This window comes from Crocuta crocuta, unplaced genomic scaffold (assembly GCF_008692635.1).
Source record: "Crocuta crocuta isolate KB4526 unplaced genomic scaffold, BGI_CrCroc_1.0 scaffold258, whole genome shotgun sequence".
NCBI classification, from domain to species: domain Eukaryota; kingdom Metazoa; phylum Chordata; class Mammalia; order Carnivora; family Hyaenidae; genus Crocuta; species Crocuta crocuta.
The window spans coordinates 175,493-199,854 of NW_027532842.1; the positions used below are offsets into that span (position 1 = coordinate 175,493).

Here is a 24,362-nt window from a genome sequence, read left to right on the forward strand (position 1 = left end):
AGAATATTACATTAAAACTCAAGCTGTGCTCATCATAGTATTTAGCATGAAGTGTGTATTGCCTACTCTTGGGGGGCTGCAGCTCGGGTCCCTGCAGGCCATACTCTTTGATGTCATAGACATGCACAAAGCCTTCCTGGTCAGCCATGTAGGTGAAGGCATCTCCTGCTGTCATTGCGATGCTGCTGACAGGCGCTTTGTCTCTAGACTAAAAGACAAACAGGGTGCATTACAGACATACCCACAGGGTCCATCACACACACACACACACACACACACACACACACACACACACGGCCCAGCACAGACGCACATGGGCCCATTGCAGATAAAGCAGACCTGTCAGACAATGGCAAGTGGAATGCTGTATCCCATTCACAGTAAGAACTCATCACTGTGCCCCTGTTAATCTTTCAGCAAGATAGGATACACTGTATAGATAAACAAAGCTAAAAACCGTGGAGCCCAGAAGAGTTCATGTGTTCCATTGTCAGGCTATGTCAAAAAAGGAAAAAAGCAAGGGTACCTGGGTGGGTCAGCTGGTTAAGCACCTGACTTTGGCTCAAGTCATGAACTCACGGTTCATGAATTCAAGCCCCTCGTCGAGCTCTGTGCTGACAGCTCAGAGCCTGGAGTCTGCTTCAGATTCTGTGTCTCCCTCTCTCTCTGCCCCTCCCCTGCTCACACTGTGTGTGTCTCTCTCTCTCAAAAATAAATAAACTTTAAAACAAAACAAAACAACAACAAACCCAAAGCACACAAGTTATTTCCAATCAACAGTCCAACTTACGGGAGTGAAGTTTGCAATGGGACAGGCCTCCCCGAACAGCCTCCAGAAGGTGACAGAGCCTGTGGGGAGGGGAGAGCAGGAAGATCACCTGGGGTGTGCACTTAGCCTGCACCCCTGAGGCTCCTGACAGGCACTGCAGCCTCAGGATACCAGAGGTCCCTTCTTTTCCCCTTGGGTAACTCATCAGTTAGAATCATTGGTGAATATTAGGGAAGGGGGTCCTCTTCAAGCGTTGTGGATCAAATGGCTCAATAGCCCTTTCTTTCTCTACTACTCTAGGCACCTTTCCTGATGAGGAGAGCTCCAGCTTTGGCTTTGGAGGAAAGGTCTAGAAGTTAGAGCTACAACAATAATGTGTGTGTGTGTGTGTGTGCGCGCGCGCGCGTGCGCGCGTGTGCACACATAAGTGTTTAAGTACTTATTTTAAACACACTGTGGGCTTTGCCTGGTCAAAGGGATTCTTGGGGGGGGGGGTCTTTCTGGCCCATCAGTCACCGTTCCTGACTGTGTTTTACACGTGGTGTTCATGCAGCAAGCCTTTGTGAAGTGGGGACCCCATGCATATTGCCTCCTCTTGGGGGCTCCCTAAATTACTAGATTGACATTTCTTCCTCTTCTCTCAGGGGCGAGGGGGCTCTGTGCTCTCATTAGGCAAAGCAGAAGCCATGGGTGCCTCAGCATGGAGCGTGGAGAGGAGAAGCCAAGGGCATCTGCAGCCCTGCGGCCAGGGCCGCGAGTCCACAGCCTGGAGGAGGCAGCTTCCCTTATTACCTAACGAGATTGCAAATGACCAAGCACCCCGGGATCAATGCACACGACTTGAGCTTCCACTTTGCAACCAGAACACAGGTGGCTGGCTGCTTTCAGCTGGTAATTTTAATTAAAATCCTGGAGCTTTGGAGCAGGGCTGTGGCCCACTGTTACGTTTTACTATAAAGCCTGAGGATCATGTCGTTCGTGTAATGTCGCCTAGCTCGTTAGTGGCAGAGCTGGATTTGGAAGCTCATCCCCAAGCTCTCAGGGAGCCCTGGCTTCTTCCTCCTAACACGAGCAGGATGCATGCATAGCCAATCCCCACTCAGGACACTTTGTTTTTCTCCAGGCTCTTCTCTCAGGCTGCCTGTGGTTACTCGTGGCCCTCCCCTCACAAGCTGTGCTTGGTGTTCATTTCACCAGACTACGTGATGTCCTCGGTGGCCCACTTCACTTGTAGAGAGAGGGCCTCTGAGTGGGCAGGTGGGGCAAGGACACTTGATTTGGAGGAAGTGGGAGTCAGGCCCTCACTCCCTGGGTGATCACCTCCCCGGCTGGCGGGACTGGGGCCAAGAGCAGGTGGGTAGGGGTCTTAGTCAACCTGGGCTTCAAGGACGGAGAGCAGCTGGAGGGAGAGACAGCAGAGGTTGTGAATGCCTAGAATGAATGCCTAGAGACCCTCCCTTGCCAGATCCAGGCCTGCAGTGGCCAAATCTTAGCAAAGAGCAGCACAGTCCTTGTGGAAAGCCATTCTTACCTTGGGGTCCATTGGCGATTAGGGAAGCAGCCACTGATTCAAACTTGGCAGCCCAAGTCTTCAGGAAAGCGAGGCAAGAAACGCTCTGGTCTGGACCTGGTGACGGGGGAGAGTTTGGCTGTGCTCCCCATAAGGCTTACAGCCCTTTCTCTCACCTTCCTCTGTAGCCCTGCCCCCAACACCACCCCCAATCATGGGCCTGAAGCAGGGGCTGTGCACACAGGGCCACAGACATGCTGATGTCCTCGCTGGCTAAGAACCAACCCAGCTAAAGTCAGGTGTGAAGGCAGCTGGCCCTGGCGTCACCCAGGACCCTAGGACTTTTGGAGAGAAAGAAGGATTTGGGAGGCTCTGCCTAGGACTTTATAGGTGCTTCTCAAGAAGTCCCCACTCCCTAGAAATTCTTGGATTGAAATAATATGAATTAACCATTATGTCACCTTTTACATTTAGCAAGATATAAAACCATGTGAAATCCCATGGTACTGGATTATTAGTTCCATGGTCAGATGAGGAAGTGGAGACTTAGAAAAGTCAAAAGCTTTGCTCAGGTTCAAAAAGATGTCCATGCTTTCATTCATTTGTTTTTTTATCGACATCCATTAGATCTCCGGCAGAGCCTGGGCATTGTGCTGAGGGCTGTGGACAGAAGGGGAAGCAGAGAGCCGCACTGAAGCAACGGGACTACTCCCAGGAATGAACAGGATGCTGCTGGCACATGCAGGATGGGGCTTGTTGTGTGTGGAGAAGGGGGAGGTCAGAGAAAGCATCTCAGGGGAAGCAGCATTGGATCTGGAATCTCAAAAGATGTCATGGGCACTAGGCAGAGGGCTCTCTAGGAAAATGCATCAAACCCTAGCTTCTCTGTACAGCCAAGGGTTGGAATAACTTCTAAGTCCACCTCCCTGCTTCCCCCTGGTGGTGTGTCTTCCCCACACACACCCCCCACTACACTTTCAGCACCATGGGCACAGGAACCCCATCCGTCTTTTTCTTTTTTAAACCACTTATCTGTAAATCCTCTCTCAGTGCTTAGTATGTAGAAATCAAATATTTGCTGTTGAACAAAAGTCCTACAAACTTACTTAGATGCAAACGTGAGAGCCACAAAGAACGTTGCTACTTGAGGTTGTGGGCAAGGAGCTCTCTTTCTGTTTTTCTCCTTGAGTCTGTGGGCATTGGGGTACGTGGCCCAGACTGAAGGTGCAATAAATGATCTCATGTAAATAAGGGGCTATATTAATAATGGGGTTGGTGCTGAAGTTAAATACAATGGGCGCTGTCTCACCACCATGGGGACCCCCATGCATCAGGCTGTTCATCATTCAGCAATATTTATTTTGGCCTGACTCTGAGCTCAGCACTGGGCTGTGCACTCAGGAAACCACAGTGGACATGGTAGACTCAGGCCCTGCCCTCAAACGGAAAACAATCACAATTAGATTATCTATTTAATGGACGCTTTCTATGTGCCAGACACTGAGCTAAGCATGGTCTCAACATTCCTGTACTTACTCATCACAACAATCTAAAGTAGACATTATGCTTCTGATTGTACAGGTGGTAAGACTGTGTTTTAGAAAGAATTACATTGCTTAAGGCACACAAGTAACACATAGAAGGGCTGAGATTCAAACCCAGATGTGTTCGCATCCAAAGCCCATGACCTTGGCATTAGATCTGTAGTTGTCTTTGGGAGGCTGAGGATTCTCAGAAGCAGGAAGGAGGGTCACCTACATGGCAGAATGGCTCCTGGCTAACTCCTTGGCCCTGTTGTCCTCCCCAATGCCTGGAATATACCTAAAGTGATTAGGCTAAGTGTTACCTGACTCTCAGTTTATCAGAATTATTTACATGGGGGAGGGGGGACAAGAAAGGGGACAGGCAAAAGAGGGGGAGATGCAGCAAAGATAAAGTCCCTTCACTTTGTCCTCATTCATCCTGCGGAGGGCCTGCAGAGTCCCAAGAAATGGCCTGCATGTCACTTCCCTACTTTCCTCAGGGGGCATTTCACTTTTCTAAACCTCAGTCTTCTTCATCTGTGATATGGAGACAAGACTTCCTATTTTATAGAGTTTTGCCAGGAGCAAATGAAACACTATGCAAATTGTGCTACATGACCTTGCAGTGATGACCAATGGGGACAATGAACCTCAAGTTCACAGCATAGAGATGCTCAACAAAGGGTAGCTTTCATAGTCTTTGTTACTGAACTTTCTGGCCCCAGTGTCCTCATCTGTGAAAATGGGTACAATAGCACCTATCTTTTAGGGTTAATGTGAGCACTAAATGAGGTAAAATATTAAAACCACTCAGGAAAATACATACAAGATTAAATATATTATTTATATAATATTTATATTTTGCTATATTAATTATAACTCTATTATTGAATACTAAATACTATTTAAATTATTATATTTACTAAATATTATATTATTATAATTGACAAATATTATTTATAAATCAGAAAATATTATTATATTGTTTTCCTAGTGAAAAAGCCTTGTATCTAAGAACTAATAAATGAATTCAGCACAGCAGCAGGATACAAAGTGAACACACAAAAATCAGTTGCATTTCTATACACAAACAAGGAACACTCTGAAAAGGAAATTACAAAAACAACTCTATTTACAGTAGAATCTAAAAGAATAAAATACTTAAGAACTAACTAAGGAAGTGAAAGACTTGTACAATGAAAATGACAAAACATTGCTGAAAGAAATTGATGACGTAAATAAATGGAAACATACATATGTTCACAGATTGGCAGACTTAATATTGTTAAAGTGTCAATACTACCCAAAGTGACCTACAGACTCAGTGCAATCTCTATCAAAATCCCAATAATGTGTTTTGCAGAAATAGAATACCCGTCCTAAAATTCATATGGAATTTCAAGGGACTTAGAAGGCCAAATCTTGAAAAAAAAAATTCAAGATTTTTTTAATCTTGAAAAAAAAGAGCAAAACAGGAGGATTCACATTTTTTATTTTAACATTTACTATAAAACTACAGTAATCAAAACAGTGTGGTACTGGTATAAAGACAGACATATAGACGAATAGAATAGAATAGAATAAAGATCCCAAAAATGAACCCTCACATTTACAGTCAAATGATATTTGACAAGGGTGCCAGACTGTTCAATGGGGAAAGGAAAGTCTTTTCAACAAATGGTGTTGGGAAACTGGATATCCACATGCAAAAGATAAAGACCCTTATCTAACACTAACACTACATACAAAAATTAAGTCAAAATGGATTAAAGGACTAAATGTAAAACCTAAAAGAGTAATACTCTTAGAAGAAAACACAGGGCAAAAATTTCATGACATTGAATGTGGCAGTGATTTCTGGGCACACTAAAGGCACAAAAACAAAATTAAAAATACACAATTTAGACTTTGTGAAAATTTTGAAAAATGTACAACAAAAGACACTACCCAGAGTAAACAGGCAACCTACAGAATGAGAGAAAATATTTGCAAATTATAGATCTGATAAGGGATCCATATCCAGATTATATAGAGAGCTTCTAAAACTCAACAACAAAACCAAACAACCTGATTCAAAAACGGGCAAAGGACTTGAACAGATGTTTTTCCAATAAAGATATACAAGTGGCTGATATGCAAGTGAAAGATGCTCAACATCACTAATCATTAGGGCAACGCAAATGAAATGGTACAATGAGATACCACCTCCTGCCCATTAAAATGACTATTACAAACAAACACACAAAATAACAAGTGCTGGTGAGAATGTGGAGAAATTGGAAACTTGTGCACTGTTGGTGGCAATGTAGAATGACAAAACTACTGTGGAAAACAGTACAGAGGTTCCTCAAAAATTAAAATAGGGGCGCCTGGGTGGCTCAGTCAGTTAAGCGTCTGACTTCGACTCAGGTCATGATCTCACGGTTCATGGGTTCAAGCCCTGCATTGGGCTCTGTGCTGACAGCTAGCTCAGAGCCTGGAGCCTGTGGATTCTGTGTCTCCCAATCTCTCTGACCCTCCCCTGTTCACGCTGTCTCTCTCTGACTCTCAAAAATAAATAAAAAACATTAAAAAAATTTTTTTTACTTAAAAATAAAACTACCACATAATCCAGTAATTCCACTCCTGGGTATATACACCAAAGAACTGAAAAGCAGGGCCTTGAAGGAAAAGATATTGGCACACTCATGTTTAGAGCAACACTATTTACAAGAGCTAAAATGCGGAAGCAACCCAAGTGGCTACTAATGGGAAAAGGGATAACCAGGCTGTGGTACATCCACAATGGAATATTATTCAGCCCTAAAAGAGGAAAGAAATTCTGTAATATGCAACAACATGGTGAAACTTGAGGACAAGACACTAAGTGAAAGAAGCCAGTCACAGAAAAGACAAATGCTCTATGATTCCGCTTACATGAAGGACTTATAGTAGTCAGAATCATAAAAACAGAAAGTATCATGGTGGTTGCAGGGCTGTGAGGAGCAGAGAATAGGAAGTTAGTGTTTAGGGGGGACAAAGTTTCAGTTGGGGATGATGAAAGGGTCTGTGGACAGGGGTGGGGGTGGGGGTACACAGCCATGTGAATGTATTTAATACCATTGAGCTGTAAGTTTTGCTGTGTGTATTTTACCACAATAAACAAAAAAGGAGGAGGAAGGGAGGCAGAGGGGAGGGAGGAGGACTGGGAAAGGGGAGGAAAGGGAAGGGGAGGAGCAGAGAGAAAAAGCCTTAGTCTCCCAGTGAACTCATTGTTTTCTTGGATTTTAGCCTGATTGAAATCTCTGTCTCTTTCACTCTCAAATTCTTTCTCTTTGATGTGAAGGAAGATGTAACAATCCCAATATAAGGAAGAACGAAGCTAACGTGTTGAAAAGTCAGCAGAAAGAATTTGTCTGAAGCTCATTTGGCTTTGCTTGCTCAATTGCCTCTCTCTCAGCTCCCCTCTCTACTAAGAATGACTTCAGAAGAATTGTCCAGACAGTTTTCCAGAGATGGTGACCTCTTTGTGATGCCATGCCTCTTTTCACATGCCAATCCCATGTGAAAAAGACCACTGGGTTCTTGGACCTTCAAGAAGAGCCAAAACTGCTCTTTCCTGGAATGGTCAGGAACATTCACATACTTTCATCTCATTTTTTTGCAATGTAGAAATGTGAATTATTGGTAACTATGGCTGGCTTTGCACTTTGGGAGCAGAAAAGGAGTTTATCAAAGCCAACAGTCACATAACTTTAAGCAATAAATGCTGCTGCAAACAGGGTTTTAAATTAGAGCTGCTGGCTAAAAGGTCAACATTGCATTCTTGGCCAGTGACTTTATTTTCATTTTAATGGCAAAGAAAAATAATCTTTTAGAAGGAAATGCCATCACTTTTTCTCCCCAAAGGTTTTTAAAACTTTTAGGCACTCTCGAAAAGAACTTCATAGAAGAATCTTTTTTGTTATAGCAAAGGGGGTAGGAATAGACTGGAAAATAAGTCTATAGGTAAAAATTTCTTTTTACTCCCATGGTGTTTAGTGGAAGCCACTGCCTTCCAGAATGTCTCTCAAGCAGTCCAGAGGCTGATTACATTGCTTTACCATTATTTTATTTACTGGACATTCACATCTCGTCTCTGAATTTAGACTGTGAGTCCCCTTGAAGGCAGCATCAGGCCTCACATCTCTCTCTCATCTTTTCTATGTATTTCCCTCAGGGTTATGCCCATGGGAATGGTTCAAAGATATTTTCTGATCAAATAAGTTATTAGAACGTTTCCTTGGCTAGTAAGTTATCAAATGCCTAAAGCAGGGGATTGCAGTGTAGGGTTCTCTGAGGGTTGGCTAGTTGGGTTTCAGGAGATGCAAGAACTCACCAATTTTATGCAAAATCACCAGTGGTTGTGAGGTAGTGGGTCCCCTGGCTGTTGGCAGATGAGTGGCTGCGGACTGCTACTTGGGAAAGATAAGCCTGGACTCTAGAGGTAGGGCAAGGACTGGTAGGAAGTCTTTGGTGGCTGTGGGTTCCCACTGTTTTCCGTCCAGCACAGTCAGCCATGGTGTGATCAGTGTGTTTTCCAAATGGTTCATGACTTGGAGAAAGAGGGGTGTGGTTACCAGCCCCAACATCCAGCCCTGGACCTGGCACATAGCAGGAGCTCATCAATATGTGTTGAATGAAGATATGAATGAATGGGCCCATGATCACATTAGCAGAGAGAGTGGGTCTTAAAGAAATGGAACCAGGGCAGAGAAGTTAGGGAGAATGGGGTGGGAGAGTAGAGAAAAGTTTTGCTATAAAATATACAAGTAGTAAGGACTGACCTATGTAGGGGAGTGTGGGAGGTCATGGGACCCTCAGGGCACCTGAGGGGGCTAATGGCAAGGGTGACATAAAGCTTAAAGGCACACAACTGAGTGACGCATCAGGAGATGATGTCTGAAGTAGGATGGGGGGCAGGTGTGATAGCTGGGAAAAGGAGCCCATAAAGAGTGGTATTGAAGATAGAGGGCTAAAACTGGCACTGTAACAAAGATCGAGAGGCTGAGCAGGGAAGAGTGTCCTTCAGGTGGACAGTGGATGAGAAAAGGCTCCCAAAGGTAGTGGGCTGGGCTGTGAGATAGGCTCTGATGGATGAGTGCCTGGAATACAGACTAACAAGCTGAACTCTTAAGCTACCTCACAGCTTTGGGAATTTCCAGCTGACAGGTTAAACCTGAAACCAGGCTAATCGCTTCTCACCAGCAAGCTGTCCAGAACTGAGATTCCTTTAGACAATGAGCCAGGAGTCCAAGCCTGCTGGGGCCTGTGCAGAACGGCTATGGAGCCTACCCCCCCACCTACCTTTTCCTTCTTCTGCACCATCAGAGGGGCTGGGAGTGTTCAGCTTGCAGTAAATGTGGCCTGAGACGACGTTCCAAATGATGACCTCCCCATCATAACTGGAGGTCGCAAGAAGAAAAGGTGGACATTGAACCACACAGAGGATGTCATCCTTGTGCCCATGGTTCTGAGAAGGAGAGAGAGGGAGAGGGAGAGGGTAAGAAAGCAAATCCCCAATCACCCCCAGCTAGTTCTCCTTCTAAGATCTCTAAGACAGAGGATGCAGGCAGGTCTCTCCTCCTATGATTGCCCACAATGAAGATTCATCTGGAAAGTCATGGCCCAGCCCCAAGGATCGGGACATCCCTCCAGGCAGGAGTCTGTGTACAGCTCAGCCAGAGAGGTGCTGCCTCTCCTTGGGTCAGCTCTATTACCTTCCCCAGGGAAGCAATGGTCCTAGCAGCCCCTGACCTCCCCACACTTCTGGCAAGTAGAGTGTTTGCAAGGAGCCGTTTGGGGCTGAAATGGTAATGGCAATGGGATAATGGAAACCAGCTCTGGACCAAGGTGGTTTGGCTTCCCAACAGCTCAGGTCTAAATTCCCGAGTGTGCTGTCTCTTGACTTGCTTCCTATAGGGCTCCCATCTGCAGCTTACACATGCAATTAAGCATTGAGATCACCTACTCTCCTCAAAAGGAGGATTTGGATATGGATCCTTAAGAAAGATGAGAATCCAAAATGGAATTTTTTGAGAGCAGTGCTGCAGAGAGCTTAAAGAGCCCTCAGCCACAGTCCCTCAACATCCTCACCGGGATACAGTTTCCATGTGAAGAGAATTAGCTTCTCCTGCTGCTGTAGAGATATCATTTCTCCCTTGCCCTCACATACTTTCCATAGAGCGTCCCTTGAGGACCCGTCCATGTCATCTAAGATGTCCCTTCTGCCTGAAAGTGGCTGGGAAGGTGGTGGCATAAGACAGTTGGAAAAGAGAGGGTCAGTGGCTCTCTCTTTCCCACAATTTTCTGCCAAATCCTGCCTCCTGTGATTTGAGACCATGTATGTCTGGGATTCTCCTCCTGTGATTTCCCACCGCCCGCACAGTGTAATAGACATGCCTTAGCATGACTGTCACTCTGACTTTTCAACCTCATTTCCCTCCTGTGTCTAATGCTCCAGCCCCTCAAACTTTTCCTAGCCTTCCAAACAACATGCCTTTCATGCATCCTTCCTGACTTGGCTCATGTTTTCATGCTTTCCCCCTTCCTATCATCTAGATTGCTTTCCTCACCTTGGCCTCCTGGAACAATCCTAGTAATCTTTTGATCTCCTGTGTGATGTTAGAGCAAAGTTAGTAGTTCCCATTTCTAGACTTCTCCAGCATCTTATACATTATTGTATTATCTGCCACATAGCATGATTATTATTTCCATAGTTTATCTCCTCACCAGGCCATGAGATTCTGGGCAAGGATCACATTTTATTCACATTGTATCTCCTGGGCCTATCCATTAAGCACAACACTGTGCGAGTGCTCAAAAATATGTGTTGAGTGAATTAATAGTTGAATAAATAAATATTTGAATGAATGAACACTTCACTGACTTGGCATGACATGCATCCTTGCAATGGCCATCATTTCCAGGGCATTGTCTGCACAACTCTGTTCTTTCATTCAATAATCACTAATCAGCAAACTCTGGGAAAGCAGAGATCATGAGATGACTCTTTTGATCATAACTTCATCTTCAGTGAACAAAGCACACTTGGTTCACAATAGGCACTTGGCATATGCTAGTTAAATGAAATCAAATTAACTGGGCATTACTATAAACGAGACACTGGGCTAGGTCCTGGGAATACCATGGTAAAGGCAGACAAGGTCTATCTTCACGAAGTTTGTATTCTAATGACTCATACCTTTTGAATGTTTATGGGGGTATAAAGTAAGTGTAGCAGATGATAGGGCATGGTGGCTTTTCTTTCTTAGCACTTGTCTTATTGGCTTGGCATCCAGACAGTTTTGAGGGAGGTCATTTAACCATAGGAGGCTGTAGAAAGTTGGGGGGGGGGCATTTTGCTAATAAGTATCACAGGAAGTCTCATGGCTATGGGGCCCCCAAGAAGCCACAGGGCAGGAATGTTATCTCTTAGGCTTCCTGGCCATCCAAGGATGACACAGTAAATGCATACAATTTTGCATGCCAAGCAGAAGCAGGAAGTAGATGCTTCTTTGAGGGAAGTCACACCCACATCTTGGACAGCCATTCCTGCACTACATGAATCCCAGCTGAGCTCATGGAAATCTGCATGGACTGGTTTCAGTGGCCCCATGCCCCATTCTGAACACAAGGCCATCACTCTTCCTGTAGGGTAAGCAGCTGCCTGGAGCTCAGTATGCCTGGCTGTACCTGGACCCGAGTCATGAATCCTGCCACAGCAAAGGCCTTTGAGGCCCTGTGACAACCCCAGACAGGCCCAGGAGAGTCAGGGTGAGTCTCTGAGTGACAGATATCCTCCACATGTGCCACAGTTTGGGTGGAGGGCCAGACAGTGTACCAAGGCTCACCAGGTCATCCTGCCAGTGTGGCTGCGGCTTCCAGAAGTGATGAAAGTCACATGGTGCATCCTGTATGCAAAGCCAAAGAGGAGACGTTGTGTAAGCAGTAAATGAGCTGCCAACACACTCACAACTTCAGAGAGAAGGTGTTGGCACATTTTATAACCCTACCCCTCACCCCACCAGTGATGTAGTTTTTCGAAATGTCAAAGCAAATTCCTCTAGTGCTAGTGGGAATAAAAAGCAATCCACTTCTGACGTTTGGGTGATTGCATTTCAACAAATCATATGTCAACTGACAAACTCTCCTTGGATAGTCTGCATAGCTTTGCCTTCATAATAAGACCTATAGCCGCTGCATGCGTTAAAACAAAAGCCATCAGCTCAGTAACCTATAATACCAAAGGATGGATTCAACACCACAGCTTCTCAGGTAGTCATCTCTCAAATCATCTGGGGATGCACAGCTTAGGCTGTGAAATACAGCACACCTTCAAATGAATAAAGAACTTACAATGTTTAAAGACCTTCAGAAATCCATGACCATCCAGCATAGCAAGCAGGGGAGATAAAATGTCACAGAGATTTAAAACTTAGTTTCAGTCAGCATTTTCAACTTCCCCTGTCCCTGAATCCTTTCTCTATCTCTAAGCAATAAAAAAGGTGTTTTTTTTCCATACAGAAGCTTACAGATGGTATTTCATCTCCTGTTTCCACTTACAGAGGGACCAGAGCATAAAGACAAGGTAGGAGGAAGAAGGAAGAAAGCAATGGGCTACACAATTGACAGAGTGGTGAACCCTCAGTTAGGGGCAAGGATATACCAGATATGCTGAAGCCCCAGCATGCTGAGGAGGAAGCGGCATGACAGCCCGTACGAGGGATAAGGACACAAGGCAAGGTGTGGAGAGCTCCACGTTCCAGGCACAGTCTGCTTTGGATTCCCAGGGATGCCCTCTATGCCTCTGATAGCTCTTCTAGCTAACACTTTGCCATACTGTGACTCACAATAAGAAATAGGTATTTGGTCTTTGTCCCCACTTCTGGCAGACAGCTCCTAAAACCCTTGGAACTCTTTAAGTGCTGAGAGCATGGGAGGTGTCTGAAATTGGTGGGGGTCATGAAGGCTGGGCTTGTGGGACTGAGTCTGTAACCTGTGGGATCCAATGTCATCCCTGGGTAGATGGTACCAGGATTGAGTTGAATTGTAGGACACCTGCTAGTGTCAGAGAATTGCTTGCAGGTGTGGGAACCAACCACTCTCAGAATTGGGTGAAGAGTCATTATACCTCTTCCCATAAAAGAGAACTAGAAGGGTGGCTGAGTGGCTCAGTCAGTTAAGCATTGGCCTTCAGCTCAGGTCTTGATCTCACGATTCATGAGTTTGAGCCCCACATTGGTCTCTCTGATGTCAGGGCAGCTCCTGCTTCAGACCCTTTGTGTCCCCCTCTCTCTGCCCCTACCCCACACACTCTCTCTCTTAAAAATAAATAAATAAACTTAAAAAAAAAAAAGATAACCAGAGGGAAGAAACAAAAACAAAAAACAAAGTAAAAAGGGTTTCTAAAAGGGAGGAAGAGAGGGAGGGAGGAAATTCTTCTGTCTATATCATGACTTGTACAGAGAGCAGAAGTCTAAATAATTTCTACAAACTTTGTTTTTAGTGGGGAAAAAAATCAATGGTAGGGTTGGTGGGGTGAGGATAGCAATCTGAAGCAGAGTTTTGAATAGCTCATTTTGTACATTTCACTTACAAAATACACATTTATTCTTCTGTCCCATCCAACAGCTATGATGCACCTAGGACAGTAACAGAGTAGTACATCTCAATCCTTAAGCTTATCATCTCTTTAATTTTTGCATGCCATCAATGCTGTGGTGTCATTTTGCCATGTCTATATGAAAAATGGAGAGAGCAAGAGCATTTCGTATGAAGAGCAAGATAAAATGTGATTTGATGAGTTAGGGTCAGTGTTTTCACTGCTACTTAAGGGATTTATGATTTCCAAGGTCTACGGATGCTACTCCAGGAGCAGTTGCCCTCCTGAGGGTTAAGTAACCTAAGAGCTCAATGGAAACACAGAGGCAAGGGCACATGCAGAAACCGATCAGGAGTTGTTTTCACACTTTTTGTGTTCAGGAGAGAACGTATCGGATTTTTATTCTTGGCCTTGTGGCTGCTGAACTTAATTACACTGGTAATCTAGCTTGTGATTTTTTCCTCAAGAAAGCATTTGGTGGGGAGATAGAGTGCTCCCTATCTCTACTTCTAAATAGTCATCAAAATGTGCAGAGAATTGCTTCTAATATTCTAGAAGAGTCTAGTTGTCTAAATTACCATCAGAGAGCAACCAGAGTCCTTGGGAATTCTTTGACATATTTCCTTCTGGGAAATTCCCTTCACTGTCTTGGTGTCCTCTTCCAAAATAGATTTTGTATCAAAAAGATGCATGCCCCTCTTACATCCAAGCTGAATATAACTCACTTATTTTGGTTCACCTCCAAGTAGGTACAATCACAGACTTCACTTGGCTTTTCATCTAGAAAGATAACATTATCAACTTCTGTTAGACATTCTTCTTTATTAGTTCTTAAATCAGTTTATACATATTGACTCAATTCAATGATGATTGGGGAAAACTTGCGTACTAACTTTCTAGTTTTCAGACCACAGTTAGGTGTATTTCAAGCCACCAAAGCACTGTTGGCTTCCTACCCCCCTCATTGCCCAAAAATGCTGGTCCTGCCCTTGCCTGGTTTTGAGAAGAGGCTTGCCTTCTCCTGACAGGATCCTACACAGTGCCTGGCACTTGCTGAGTGAGAGGACAAGTGTACACAGCCAGGTCAAAAGCAGAATTGGGAATCACAAACTCATTACTTTGAGTGGTTTTTGTCTTTTTTTACTTCGACTTCATTTATGTTCCTTGATAATTGAAAAATATTTGCCTCTTTTCTTCCTCATAGAAAGTCAACCAGCTGGAATTGTGGAAATTCTACCAAGATCAGGGTGAACAGGTGGAAAAGCAGCCATGGAAAAAAAATCACAATAACACACAAAACGACTAGCTTTTAGTTTGTTCATCCAGATTTTGACTTATGTGATGTTTAAAATGCTTAGAAAAGCTAAGCTCTTTTAAGAACTCAGATAAACATACCAGGTAATGAAGGAGCAGGTGCACAAGACTTAGCTGGGAGCACATACATTCATGTACAGTACATCTCTCCTCAGTAGTTTACAGTCATTGGTAAAATGAAGGGCCAGAGAAAAAGAATGTAGGATTGTTACATGTACCCTAGATTCCATCTCATTTCTTTCTTCTACATTGTCAACAAATGCCCAATCTCGCATCATTATGTTATAGTAACCCTTGGTAGGAAGCGACTTGCCATGTTTCAGTGTGTGCAGACAATGTCCATTGTTGTAGCTCCATATTTTCAGACAGCCATCTCTGCCCCCGGTGACTAGCCTAGGAAACAGTCTTCTGTCAGAAAATCATGTCAGGGAGCTCACTGTCTAATGGCTGAAGGTACTGGAGAAGATATATACCTTTTCCCATTGGAGTCAAAGGTCAGACACGTGATTCCAGCATTGCCATGAGCCCCAGTAAATCCAGACAATGGCCTTCCTGTTTCAAAGTCCCACACTTTTACCACCTGTATCCAGAAGTTGAAAAAAAAGGGGGGGGGGGACTTAGAGACACTGGCTATGAAATTACAGGCAATCTGCGTTCAGAAGTCTAGTGCCACAGATATGAAAGATAAAAACTTACCATGAAGGTACCTGTAAGTTTGGCTTACCTTGGTGTATTCATTTGCTGGGCTATATTATAAAATACCACAGAACAGGGTGCTTAAACAATAAACACTTAGTTTCTTACAGCTCTGGGAGCTGGAAGTCCACGATCAAATTGCTGGCAGGTTTGGTTTCTTTTGAGGAGTCTCCTCTTGGCTTGCTAATGGCCACCTTCTCATTGTGTCCTCACAGTGTCTTTCCCCTGTGTATGCACACCCAGGGTTTCCTTATGTGTCCAAATTTCCTCTTGTTACACAGATACCAGTCAGATTGGATCAGGACCTACCCTAACATCCTCATTTTAACTTAATCCCCTCTTTAAAGGCTCTATCTTTATCCAAATGCAGTCACATTCTGAACTGCTGGGGTTGGGACTTCAACATAGGAATATTGGGGAAACAAAATTCATCCTATAATATACTCAACAAGAAGACTGGAAAATTTAGAAATCTTTAGATAAAAATCTCCTGACTACCTAGGCTCAGAGAAATAAGTGTGGATTGAATTTTGATCAGCAAAATTTACTCAGTGCCAAGGTGAAGCTCAGTGAGGAAGACAGCCAGTTTTGGGAGAAGGATATGTCTTCTAAACCCTCAGCTTTAAGGTTTTGCTCAGTCTAATTAGTTTGAGTCCTGAGGTTGCTTTCTTTCTGCCCTATTCCTTGAGCAACCTTTGAATGAGAATCATCTGTAAAGGGAGTTGAATGTCATCTTTCATGACTGGTTGAGGAAGTGCCTAGAGGAGGGCTTCCTCTAGGGCAGGCTTTCTGGAGCCTGTACACAAAGGTGTGATGGTGTGGGAGGAGAAATGTCTGAAGACAACACTCTTCCTCAGAACTACTGTATGTTCCTTTCAATCTTCCACTTTGTAAAAGAGGCTATTCCATTGACAGAGAGAAACTTCCAGGTCTCCAACCCAGAAACCAGAAGGCATGCTCTCACTGGTGTTGATTTAAATACCTAAGACCAGATTTTTTAGTAGTGTACACATTGCTTCCTGCCCCTTTGTCCTCTTACAATGCCAGGGCTCATGGGGGTGGGGGTGGGAGGTGAGCATGCCACACATTTGCTTCCTTAAAAAGAAATTCCCCCAACACCACCACCTGCTGCTGCCGGTAATGGGAGTGAAAAGACTGAAGTAAGCAATTGCAGTATCTTTAAAAATGACTTTAGGGTTCTACTTATAAAATCAGGAAAAGTCTAGGGGCATCTGGGTGGCTCAGTCAGCTAAGCATCCAACTCTTCTGGATCTTGGCTCAAGTCATGATCTCACAGTTCATGGTATAGAATCCCGCGTTGGGCTCTGTGCTGACAGAGCAGAGCCAGCTTGGGATTCTCCCTCTACCCCCACCCCTCTCTACTCCTCCTGCTTGCTTTCTCGCTCTTAAAATAAATAAATAAAAACTTTAAATATATATATATATATGTATATGTATATAAAGAATCAAGAAAAGTCTAAAGGTGCTATTTACACTTTCTAGGAGCATTTTGTAGAGGGAATTTCATGCCTTACCTGGGCCTCTCTAAGAACTTCCTTGCCCCAAGTGATTCTTCCCTTGCAGTTCCCATTCGATTAAACATATTAAAATGCAACCACATCCCAAATTAAATATAATTTTGCTATTAAATTTTAAACACCTTTATAAATTATCTATACTTTTAAGCTCTGTTGATAAAAAATATTCATTATTCTTAAAATGTAAACATCCATATTACATATAACTCTATATGTGTATGTGTAAGTTGCAGTTCCTATGTAACACATTTTAACACACTGCAACACATTGCAAACATTTAAGTGAATATTTATTAGTATACATTGTGCCATTTTCAAGCATTTTCAGAAGCATTGAAAGTTGGTGGTCCCTAGCACTCTGCTATGCAACTCAATGGATAACATGTGGCATAGAGGTATTCATAACTTCAGGCATCGTGCAGATCTTGGGCTATGTTCTCTCCTTCACAAATATAGACTGCAATGTGGCTTAGATGCTATGGATCGTGACAGTGGGCATATGCTATAAAGATTTCACACACATCTGCGGGATGAGTAAATACTCAAATCAATAATTCAATCCAGTAAGTATCAGAGTTTATTACCAGCAAGTGCTTAATACAGTAAGAGCTGACAGAGTATTTATATCTCAATTCAACATCTCCTTACCACCCACAGGCAGGGAAGATATGCATATCAAAAGTAATGCTATTGAAGGAGGCTGACTGTTAGCATAGAATTAGGAGCTCAAATGCTAATGAAGCCCTTCATTCTGCCTGGATGTGGGAGGGATCTAGCAACTTTTCTCAGAGGAGTCATATCAGAGTTGTGCACTGAAGAATAAGAAGGGTTTTGACAGATTAAGAAGAAAGAAGAAGGAAACATAGAGATGAGATGCACGTTGCCCTAACTGCTTGGTGAATTGTTAGAGAGGCAAGGCTCACACTTGGGAAACAGAGCAGGACAAGGGAGGACTGAACCCAACACCACATGGGAGGTACTGATTATGGGTGGTCAGGAAGAGAGAGATGGCTTGTGTGAGTCCAGAGCAGGGAAGGCAAGTTTTGTGGAGGAGATAGGACTTGAGTTGGACCTTGAAAGATTGCTAAATTGTGTGTAGGAAAAGAGGAAGCAGCAGGAAATTCCAGGGTGGAGATAGAAGAAGTTGGATAGAGCCAGAGACAGGCATGTGCAAGATGTTGAGACCAGAAGGTTGGCGTCCTTGGGGTCACAGGTGATTCTGATAGATCTGGAGGATAAACCTTCTTTATAAGTATGAACCCAAATTATACAAGAACTCACCTTCTTTGAGATGAGTTGAGATTGAGTCATCATCAAAAATTTTTGATCAACAGACCAAGTAATCTATTTCTTATAATACTTAATAAACCCGTGGTGATGACTAATCTCAGGAGCAGGAACAGGCAAGAACACATGCAAAGAACCGAGTCTCACTGGGAGAGAAGCCGAAGTGAGTCTGAACATGAAGAGGACACTACCAGACTGCGGTGCTCCCAAGGCTATAAATCCTAAAGGCAGGGTGTGCCAGGCAATTGCGGGAGGAAGGAAAGAGGGTGCTGCCAGATCACCTGGGACACGGGCTTGTCATGCCAGAGCCTAGGCCAGTGATTCAGAAAGTGATTGAACTGATATTTAGGTGAGTTCAGAACATTTAAAGTTGAGTGTACTTGGGCTGTGTCCTCCCATTAGCTCAAGGACAGGAGTGTGTGAGTCATGAGGATGTGTGTGCTTCTCTATTCTCACTCTTTATGCAAGGAGCACTGGTTATGTCCCCTCCTGTGGGCCAGACACTGTGTCACTCACCCAGGACAGGGCCAGCATGATCCTCAAGAGCCCTAGTGAAAGGGGAAGTGGATGTGGAATGCTCCATACCTTCACCCCCAGATTAGAGTGACACTAAAATAGGGTTCTATTAATCATCCTACACCACACAAGAGAACCACCATGAAATAATGCCATCCTTTAGTATCAGGTGGCCCTTCCAAAGAGCTCACACTACAGGCCACTGGGGAAACTGTGAGCTCTTCCATCCACCTTTCAAAGAAGAGTGTCCAAATAAAACTTGATAATTAGCAGAGTTGAAGAAGTCTAGTAGAATTCTTACCTTCCAGGGACAGACTGTCCCCAGAACACTCTGCTCAGCTTCAAGGTGAGGATGATGGGGTTAGACTCACACTCAGAACCACATCATTGCTGAAGAGAACAAGAGTTGATACTTACAGACGCTTCTGAGCAGCTGACCACGTGCCTGAAGGTTGGGTTGTAGCAGCAACAGACCACGGGCTCCTGGTGGGAAACCACCAGGGAAGGCTCTGAGGGAGACCTTACTCATGAAAAACAGAGAGAGGATGAAAACCTGAATCAAATGTATGACATGGATACCCAGGATGAGGTATCTATTGCTTTATTAAGAAAGGTTAAGAGGATAAAAATGGGTTTGTGACCTTGGACAATTAGTTTAACTGCTCAAAGCTCTAACTTTCTTATCTCTTAAATGGGGGATAATGATATTTACTTTAAAGGGTTGTTTTGAGGATTAGCTGAGAAGACTCATATAATGTCCTTCCCACAGACCCTCACGGGGCATCATTGATATTCAATGAGAGCAGCCACTAACCATGAAAACTCACACCACATGTCTCCTATTTAGGGCAAGAGGCATTTGATTTCATGTAATTGTGGAGTGGACCTTCTTTGCTATTAATTTACATCCCCCCCCCACCCCTGCAAAGAAGCACAGACTTTATTATCCCATTCTGAGTCTTCAAGCCTGAATAGCAGCACTTTCATTCATAGCAGGGACAAGGCCTTGCAGTGCGCTTCCTGTGGGCACCCAGGGGTCAAGGACTCACCTGTGTGCTTGGCCCTTGCCCCCTGAGCTGTCCTTTGGGAGGACAGTGCACAGAATGGACGGCTCTAGGGGTTAAGCAATCCAACCGCTTTGCACTCATTTCCTCATCTGTAAACTGGAATCCTTTATACAAATTTAGTGAGGAGTGGGGGCACCTGGGTGGCTCAGTAGGTTATGTGTCTGATTCTAGATTTTGGCTCAGGTCATGATCTCACAGTTCATGAGTTTGAGCCCTGCATCAGGCTCTGCACTGGCAGTGTGGACTCTGCTTGGGATTCTCTCCCTCTCCCTCTCTCTCTCGTTCTCTCTCTTCCTCTCTCTTCCCCTTCCCAATTCTCTCTCTCTCTTTCTCCCAAAGTAAATAAATAAACTTAAAAAAAAAAAAAAAGAAACTGTGTGGGGAGTGAGGAAAAGGATGTAAAATGTCTGGAGAAGCCTGACAGGCAGTGAACACTCAATAAATGAACGTTGGTTTCCAGGATCCTTGCTCTGCTTTCTCTCTTTATTGTCTGTCCAATGCCCGCACCCCAAGGCTGGGCCACTAGAAGAGATTCAGTGGGTCTGAGACATCCAACTTGGTGCCAGACTATTCCCAGTGTGTGGAATCCTTTCCAAGGAAACATAACATTTGACAGAAAGCCAATTTGCGCTTTCCCATGAATGGTTTCTGGTGGGGGTCTCTGATGGTGGAGTCTTGCCTGTGGGGGAAGAGGAGGGAACAGCCCAGAGAGAAAGCGTCGGGCCTGCAGCCAGAGAGCCTTCTGGCTTTACCTACATCCCTTCCCCAACACGGAGTGGAAGGCACTGAGTCTCCCTGCTTCCCAGGGAGAACCACCAGAAGGCTGAGAAGGATCAGGTCGCTTGATCACAATCGCAAAGCTCTCAAGTAACAGAGCAGGGACTGGCAGACATTATTTGGCACCTACATGTTGGCGCTAGAGATTGAGCCTGCTTTTGCCACAAGGTGGAATTTCAGTCTCTTCACTTAAGAAAAAAAAAATCAGCCCAACAGGCTGTTTTTCTACACACTGAGACCATGTAGAACAAACAGCTGCTTAATTGATGGAAATTCCGTTTTTCAGCCAGTTGCTCAGGCATCTTGAGCAAAGCGCCTGCTCTTCCAGGCCAGGCTGTGATGGGGACTGTGCAGGGGTTCTGCCAGGCGCTCTGAATCCATGGGGCTTTAGGAAGGGAGGGTACAGACATGGGTGGCGGCCATACACGCTGGGCTTCTTGGTAGAGTTTTGATGCTGTGAAATCTGATGGCTTTTCTGTAGAGTTCATTCTTGATCTGTGGTTTAATCACTGAACACAATAAAGGTTCTTCCTAGGCATATGTTCAAATTAAAAAAAAATCATTTTTGGCTCAGGAAATCCAGCTGTCATTTTCATATAGATGGGACGTGAAACCTGCAAACCACGGTATTCAGCCTAAGCCTTCCCTGCATCCTGTCCTTAGCCTTCAAAAATTGCAGATTTCGGATTTGTCGTCCTGCTGAACGCTAAGGGGGAAACTGAGGCAGAGAGTGAGGAATGTATTCCCAGGTGATGGGGTAGGGGAATAACCACGGCCAGGTTGAAAGCTCTAATGATATTCCGAAGGCCTCGGGTCTCAACGCACCGGCAGTGTGCCTGGCCAGCCCTGCACAGGCCGTGGAAGAGGTCTGATCTACCTCAAGGCACTGGGGCCCAGGGAGGCAGAGCATGTGTTCTCTACCCCGGACACGTGCCTCTTCGGAGCCTCTGACAGAAGCTTCTCTGCAGGCTCTTGAGAAAGAAGACTAGAAAATGTGCTTTCCCATCGTTTAATTTAAAAAACAAAACAAAAAAAAAAAAAAAACAGTAAGCCCTGAGCTCTCCTTCCCCTTCTCCTTCCCCTTCGTTTTGCCCTTCCATTGGGAGGAGCACCACACAGAGAGATGGTCAGGGGCCAGGCATCCTGAGAGAGGCCTCTAGTCCCAGCTCTGTCCAGACTCCCAGGTCATTCCCTTCTCTAGGCCTCCGTTCGCTCATCTGTAAAACTGCAGCCTCACGCTAGGTGACTTGTGGTAACTTGGGAGGCAGGACTTAAACTCTTCAGTAAGACTGGGTAGTCTCTGCCTAGGCAGGACAGGAGTGGGCCCTAGAGGGGACATCCAGTGCTAAGGAGAGGAACATCTGAGTGATCTCCCTGAATGTGGAGAAGGCAGCTGGCACCCACTTTCCTTGCCGAGGAGGAAATGACAGGTGGCCTGGCAATGGTGTGCCGAGGAAAACAAGGTGGCCTCATTTGCAGAAGATTCAGGGAGACAAGTCTTCAAGGCATTCAAGGGCCCTGGGCAGGAGAGGCCGCTAGGGGACCCTCCGTAAGTTGTCCCGGAACGGCTACCCTGCTGTAGGGGTGGGGTCTCAGATGTGGGCTTCCAGGGCTCCCTGGGCAATTTACTATAGAAGTAGAGCCAGTGGGTCGATAAGGGCTCAGGGGTAAATTCTAGACTTCTGGTTAATATCGGGAGGTGGTGCTGGCATAATTAATGGGGAGTTAAAGGGAGCTCACCCAATACATACAGCAAGATAAGGACATGGGGCACAGAGCTCCGGAGTTCACCCAGAGACCTTAATTGTGCTAAAGAAGGTTGCAGGCAGCTGCTGGGGCTCGAGGTGCCCTCTAGAGAGCTGACAGCTTGGGGCCAAGACAATGACCTCCTACCTCAGTTGCAGGTGCAGGAGTGTGATGGTGTCAGTGGCCACACACAGGGCTCTGGAGTGGGGGAGATAGAGGCAGGCTGCAAACTCCCCCTTAATACCACTGGCTTTGGAGGAGGCAGTAAACAAGCAGCTGTCCGTGTCCAGATCCCAGATCTGAGGAGGAAATGGAGAAAAAGTAACCAGGGGTCGTGAACAGGCTGCTTTGCTGTGTTTCCAAAGCCGTGGCCTGTTGCAGGGGTCCAGTTAGGACCAACCAAAGTTTGAACACTGCCCCACTCTCATGGCACCAAAAGGAAAAAACGTGAAAGGGGCTTCTTCTCTTCTGTTGTTTATAAAGGAAGCAGAACATGGGGCCCTTGTCCCTGAGCCCCTGTGCCATGCCGAAGCTGCCCAAGGGGCAGAGATACTGGAGGCCAGGACACCCTGGAGCTGCACTCCACTCCCCACCATCAGAGCAGCTGGTGGCTTCTCTTCCCATGGACCGGCTTTCACAGTGGGAGCTCGACATCATGGGTCAGACTTGTGCACAGAGCTACCTCTGTCTCTCATGTATGTTCCCATTTCTTCACACAGTTCCTCTAAACCAGCCACTGGGGAGACATTTGGAGGGCTCAGGGAACAAACCTCAGCATGGCCATTGGTTAAAGGCATGGACGTCTAGAATACTCCTGCCTGGGCCGGGATCCCAGCTCTATCCCCTAATGGCTATGTGGACTTGGACAAATTACCACTCTCCCTTTCCCTCACTTTCTTCGTCTGTAAAATAGGGAGACTAATAATAATGCTTATCTTATAGGATTTAAAATCTCAGGGATTTTTAGGGGCACCTGGGTGGCTCAGTCAGTTAAATGTCCGACTTCAGCTCAGGTCATGATCTCACTGTTTTGTGAGTTTGAGCCCCACGTTGGGCTCTGTGATGACAGCTCAGAGCCTGGAGCCTGCTTTGGATTCTGTGCCTCCTTCTTTCTCTGCCCCTCCCCTACTCATGCTCTGTCTCAAAAATAAAGTAATATTTTAAAAAATCTTAGGGATTTTTAAATATTAATAAAAATAGTGTTTGGGATCATGGCTAGGCCATGGTGTATAATGGTATAGGATTAGAATGATAATATTATTGTTAATCATTTATTATGATTATTACATAAGGCATGCCATGGCTATTATATTATTTTAAGGTGATCTGATGAGAGCTGCAAGGGATGGCTCAATCCCTGGGGAAGAGCAGATGGGCCACATGTAAAACTGGGAAGACAGAACCATCACGAAGGCAGCTATTGCTTAGTGCGCCAACATGCACCAGGCATTGTGTTAAATGCTTTTCATGCATTGTTTCATCTACTCTTTGTTATGGGTTGAATTGTGTCCCCCCAGATTTTTTGTGTGTTGAATAACCCTCAGTATTTCAGAATGTGCCCTTATTTGGAAATAGGGTTGTTGTTAGTGTGATTAGTTAAGAAGAGGTCACGCCTTAGACAATATGACGGGTATCCTTGTAAGAAGGGGAAATTTGGAGATAGACGCAGAGAAAGGGAGACTGTCACATAAGATGGAAGTAGGTATCAGGGTGATGCTTCTCTAAGGCAAAAATGCAAAAGGTTGCCGGCGAGACACCAGAAGCAAGGAGGGAGGCTTGGAACAGACTCTCCTTCAGCCTCAGAAGGAACCAATCCAGCTGATACCTTGATTTTAGACTTCCAGCCTCTAGAAATGTGAGGCATAACTTCCCATTCTTTAAGCCACCCAGGTTGAGATATTTTGTCACAAACTAATACGATCTTAAGCCAACTTTGGTAGGTAGGTATAATCCACTGAGTTCCAGCAAGGTTCAGTGACTACCAACACAGATCTCAT

The 24,362-nt window shown here is 44.9% G+C and overlaps 1 protein-coding gene across 1 annotated transcript in view; it reads right to left on the reverse strand.

Annotated features, from left to right (window-relative positions):
- Nucleotides 1–24,362, reverse strand: part of LOC144216093 (cilia- and flagella-associated protein 337-like) — a 115,554-nt gene that overhangs the window by 11,196 nt on the left and 79,996 nt on the right. The window contains exons 14-24 of the mRNA XM_077745372.1: nucleotides 22,513–22,664; nucleotides 19,193–19,295; nucleotides 15,212–15,318; nucleotides 15,052–15,131; nucleotides 14,150–14,204; nucleotides 13,419–13,464; nucleotides 11,674–11,733; nucleotides 9,128–9,293; nucleotides 2,301–2,396; nucleotides 791–849; nucleotides 67–208 (exon numbers count right to left, since the gene is read on the reverse strand). Coding sequence (XP_077601498.1) covers nucleotides 67–208; nucleotides 791–849; nucleotides 2,301–2,396; nucleotides 9,128–9,293; nucleotides 11,674–11,733; nucleotides 13,419–13,464; nucleotides 14,150–14,204; nucleotides 15,052–15,131; nucleotides 15,212–15,318; nucleotides 19,193–19,295; nucleotides 22,513–22,664 — 1,066 coding nt within the window. The remainder of the gene's footprint in view (nucleotides 1–66; nucleotides 209–790; nucleotides 850–2,300; nucleotides 2,397–9,127; nucleotides 9,294–11,673; nucleotides 11,734–13,418; nucleotides 13,465–14,149; nucleotides 14,205–15,051; nucleotides 15,132–15,211; nucleotides 15,319–19,192; nucleotides 19,296–22,512; nucleotides 22,665–24,362) is intronic.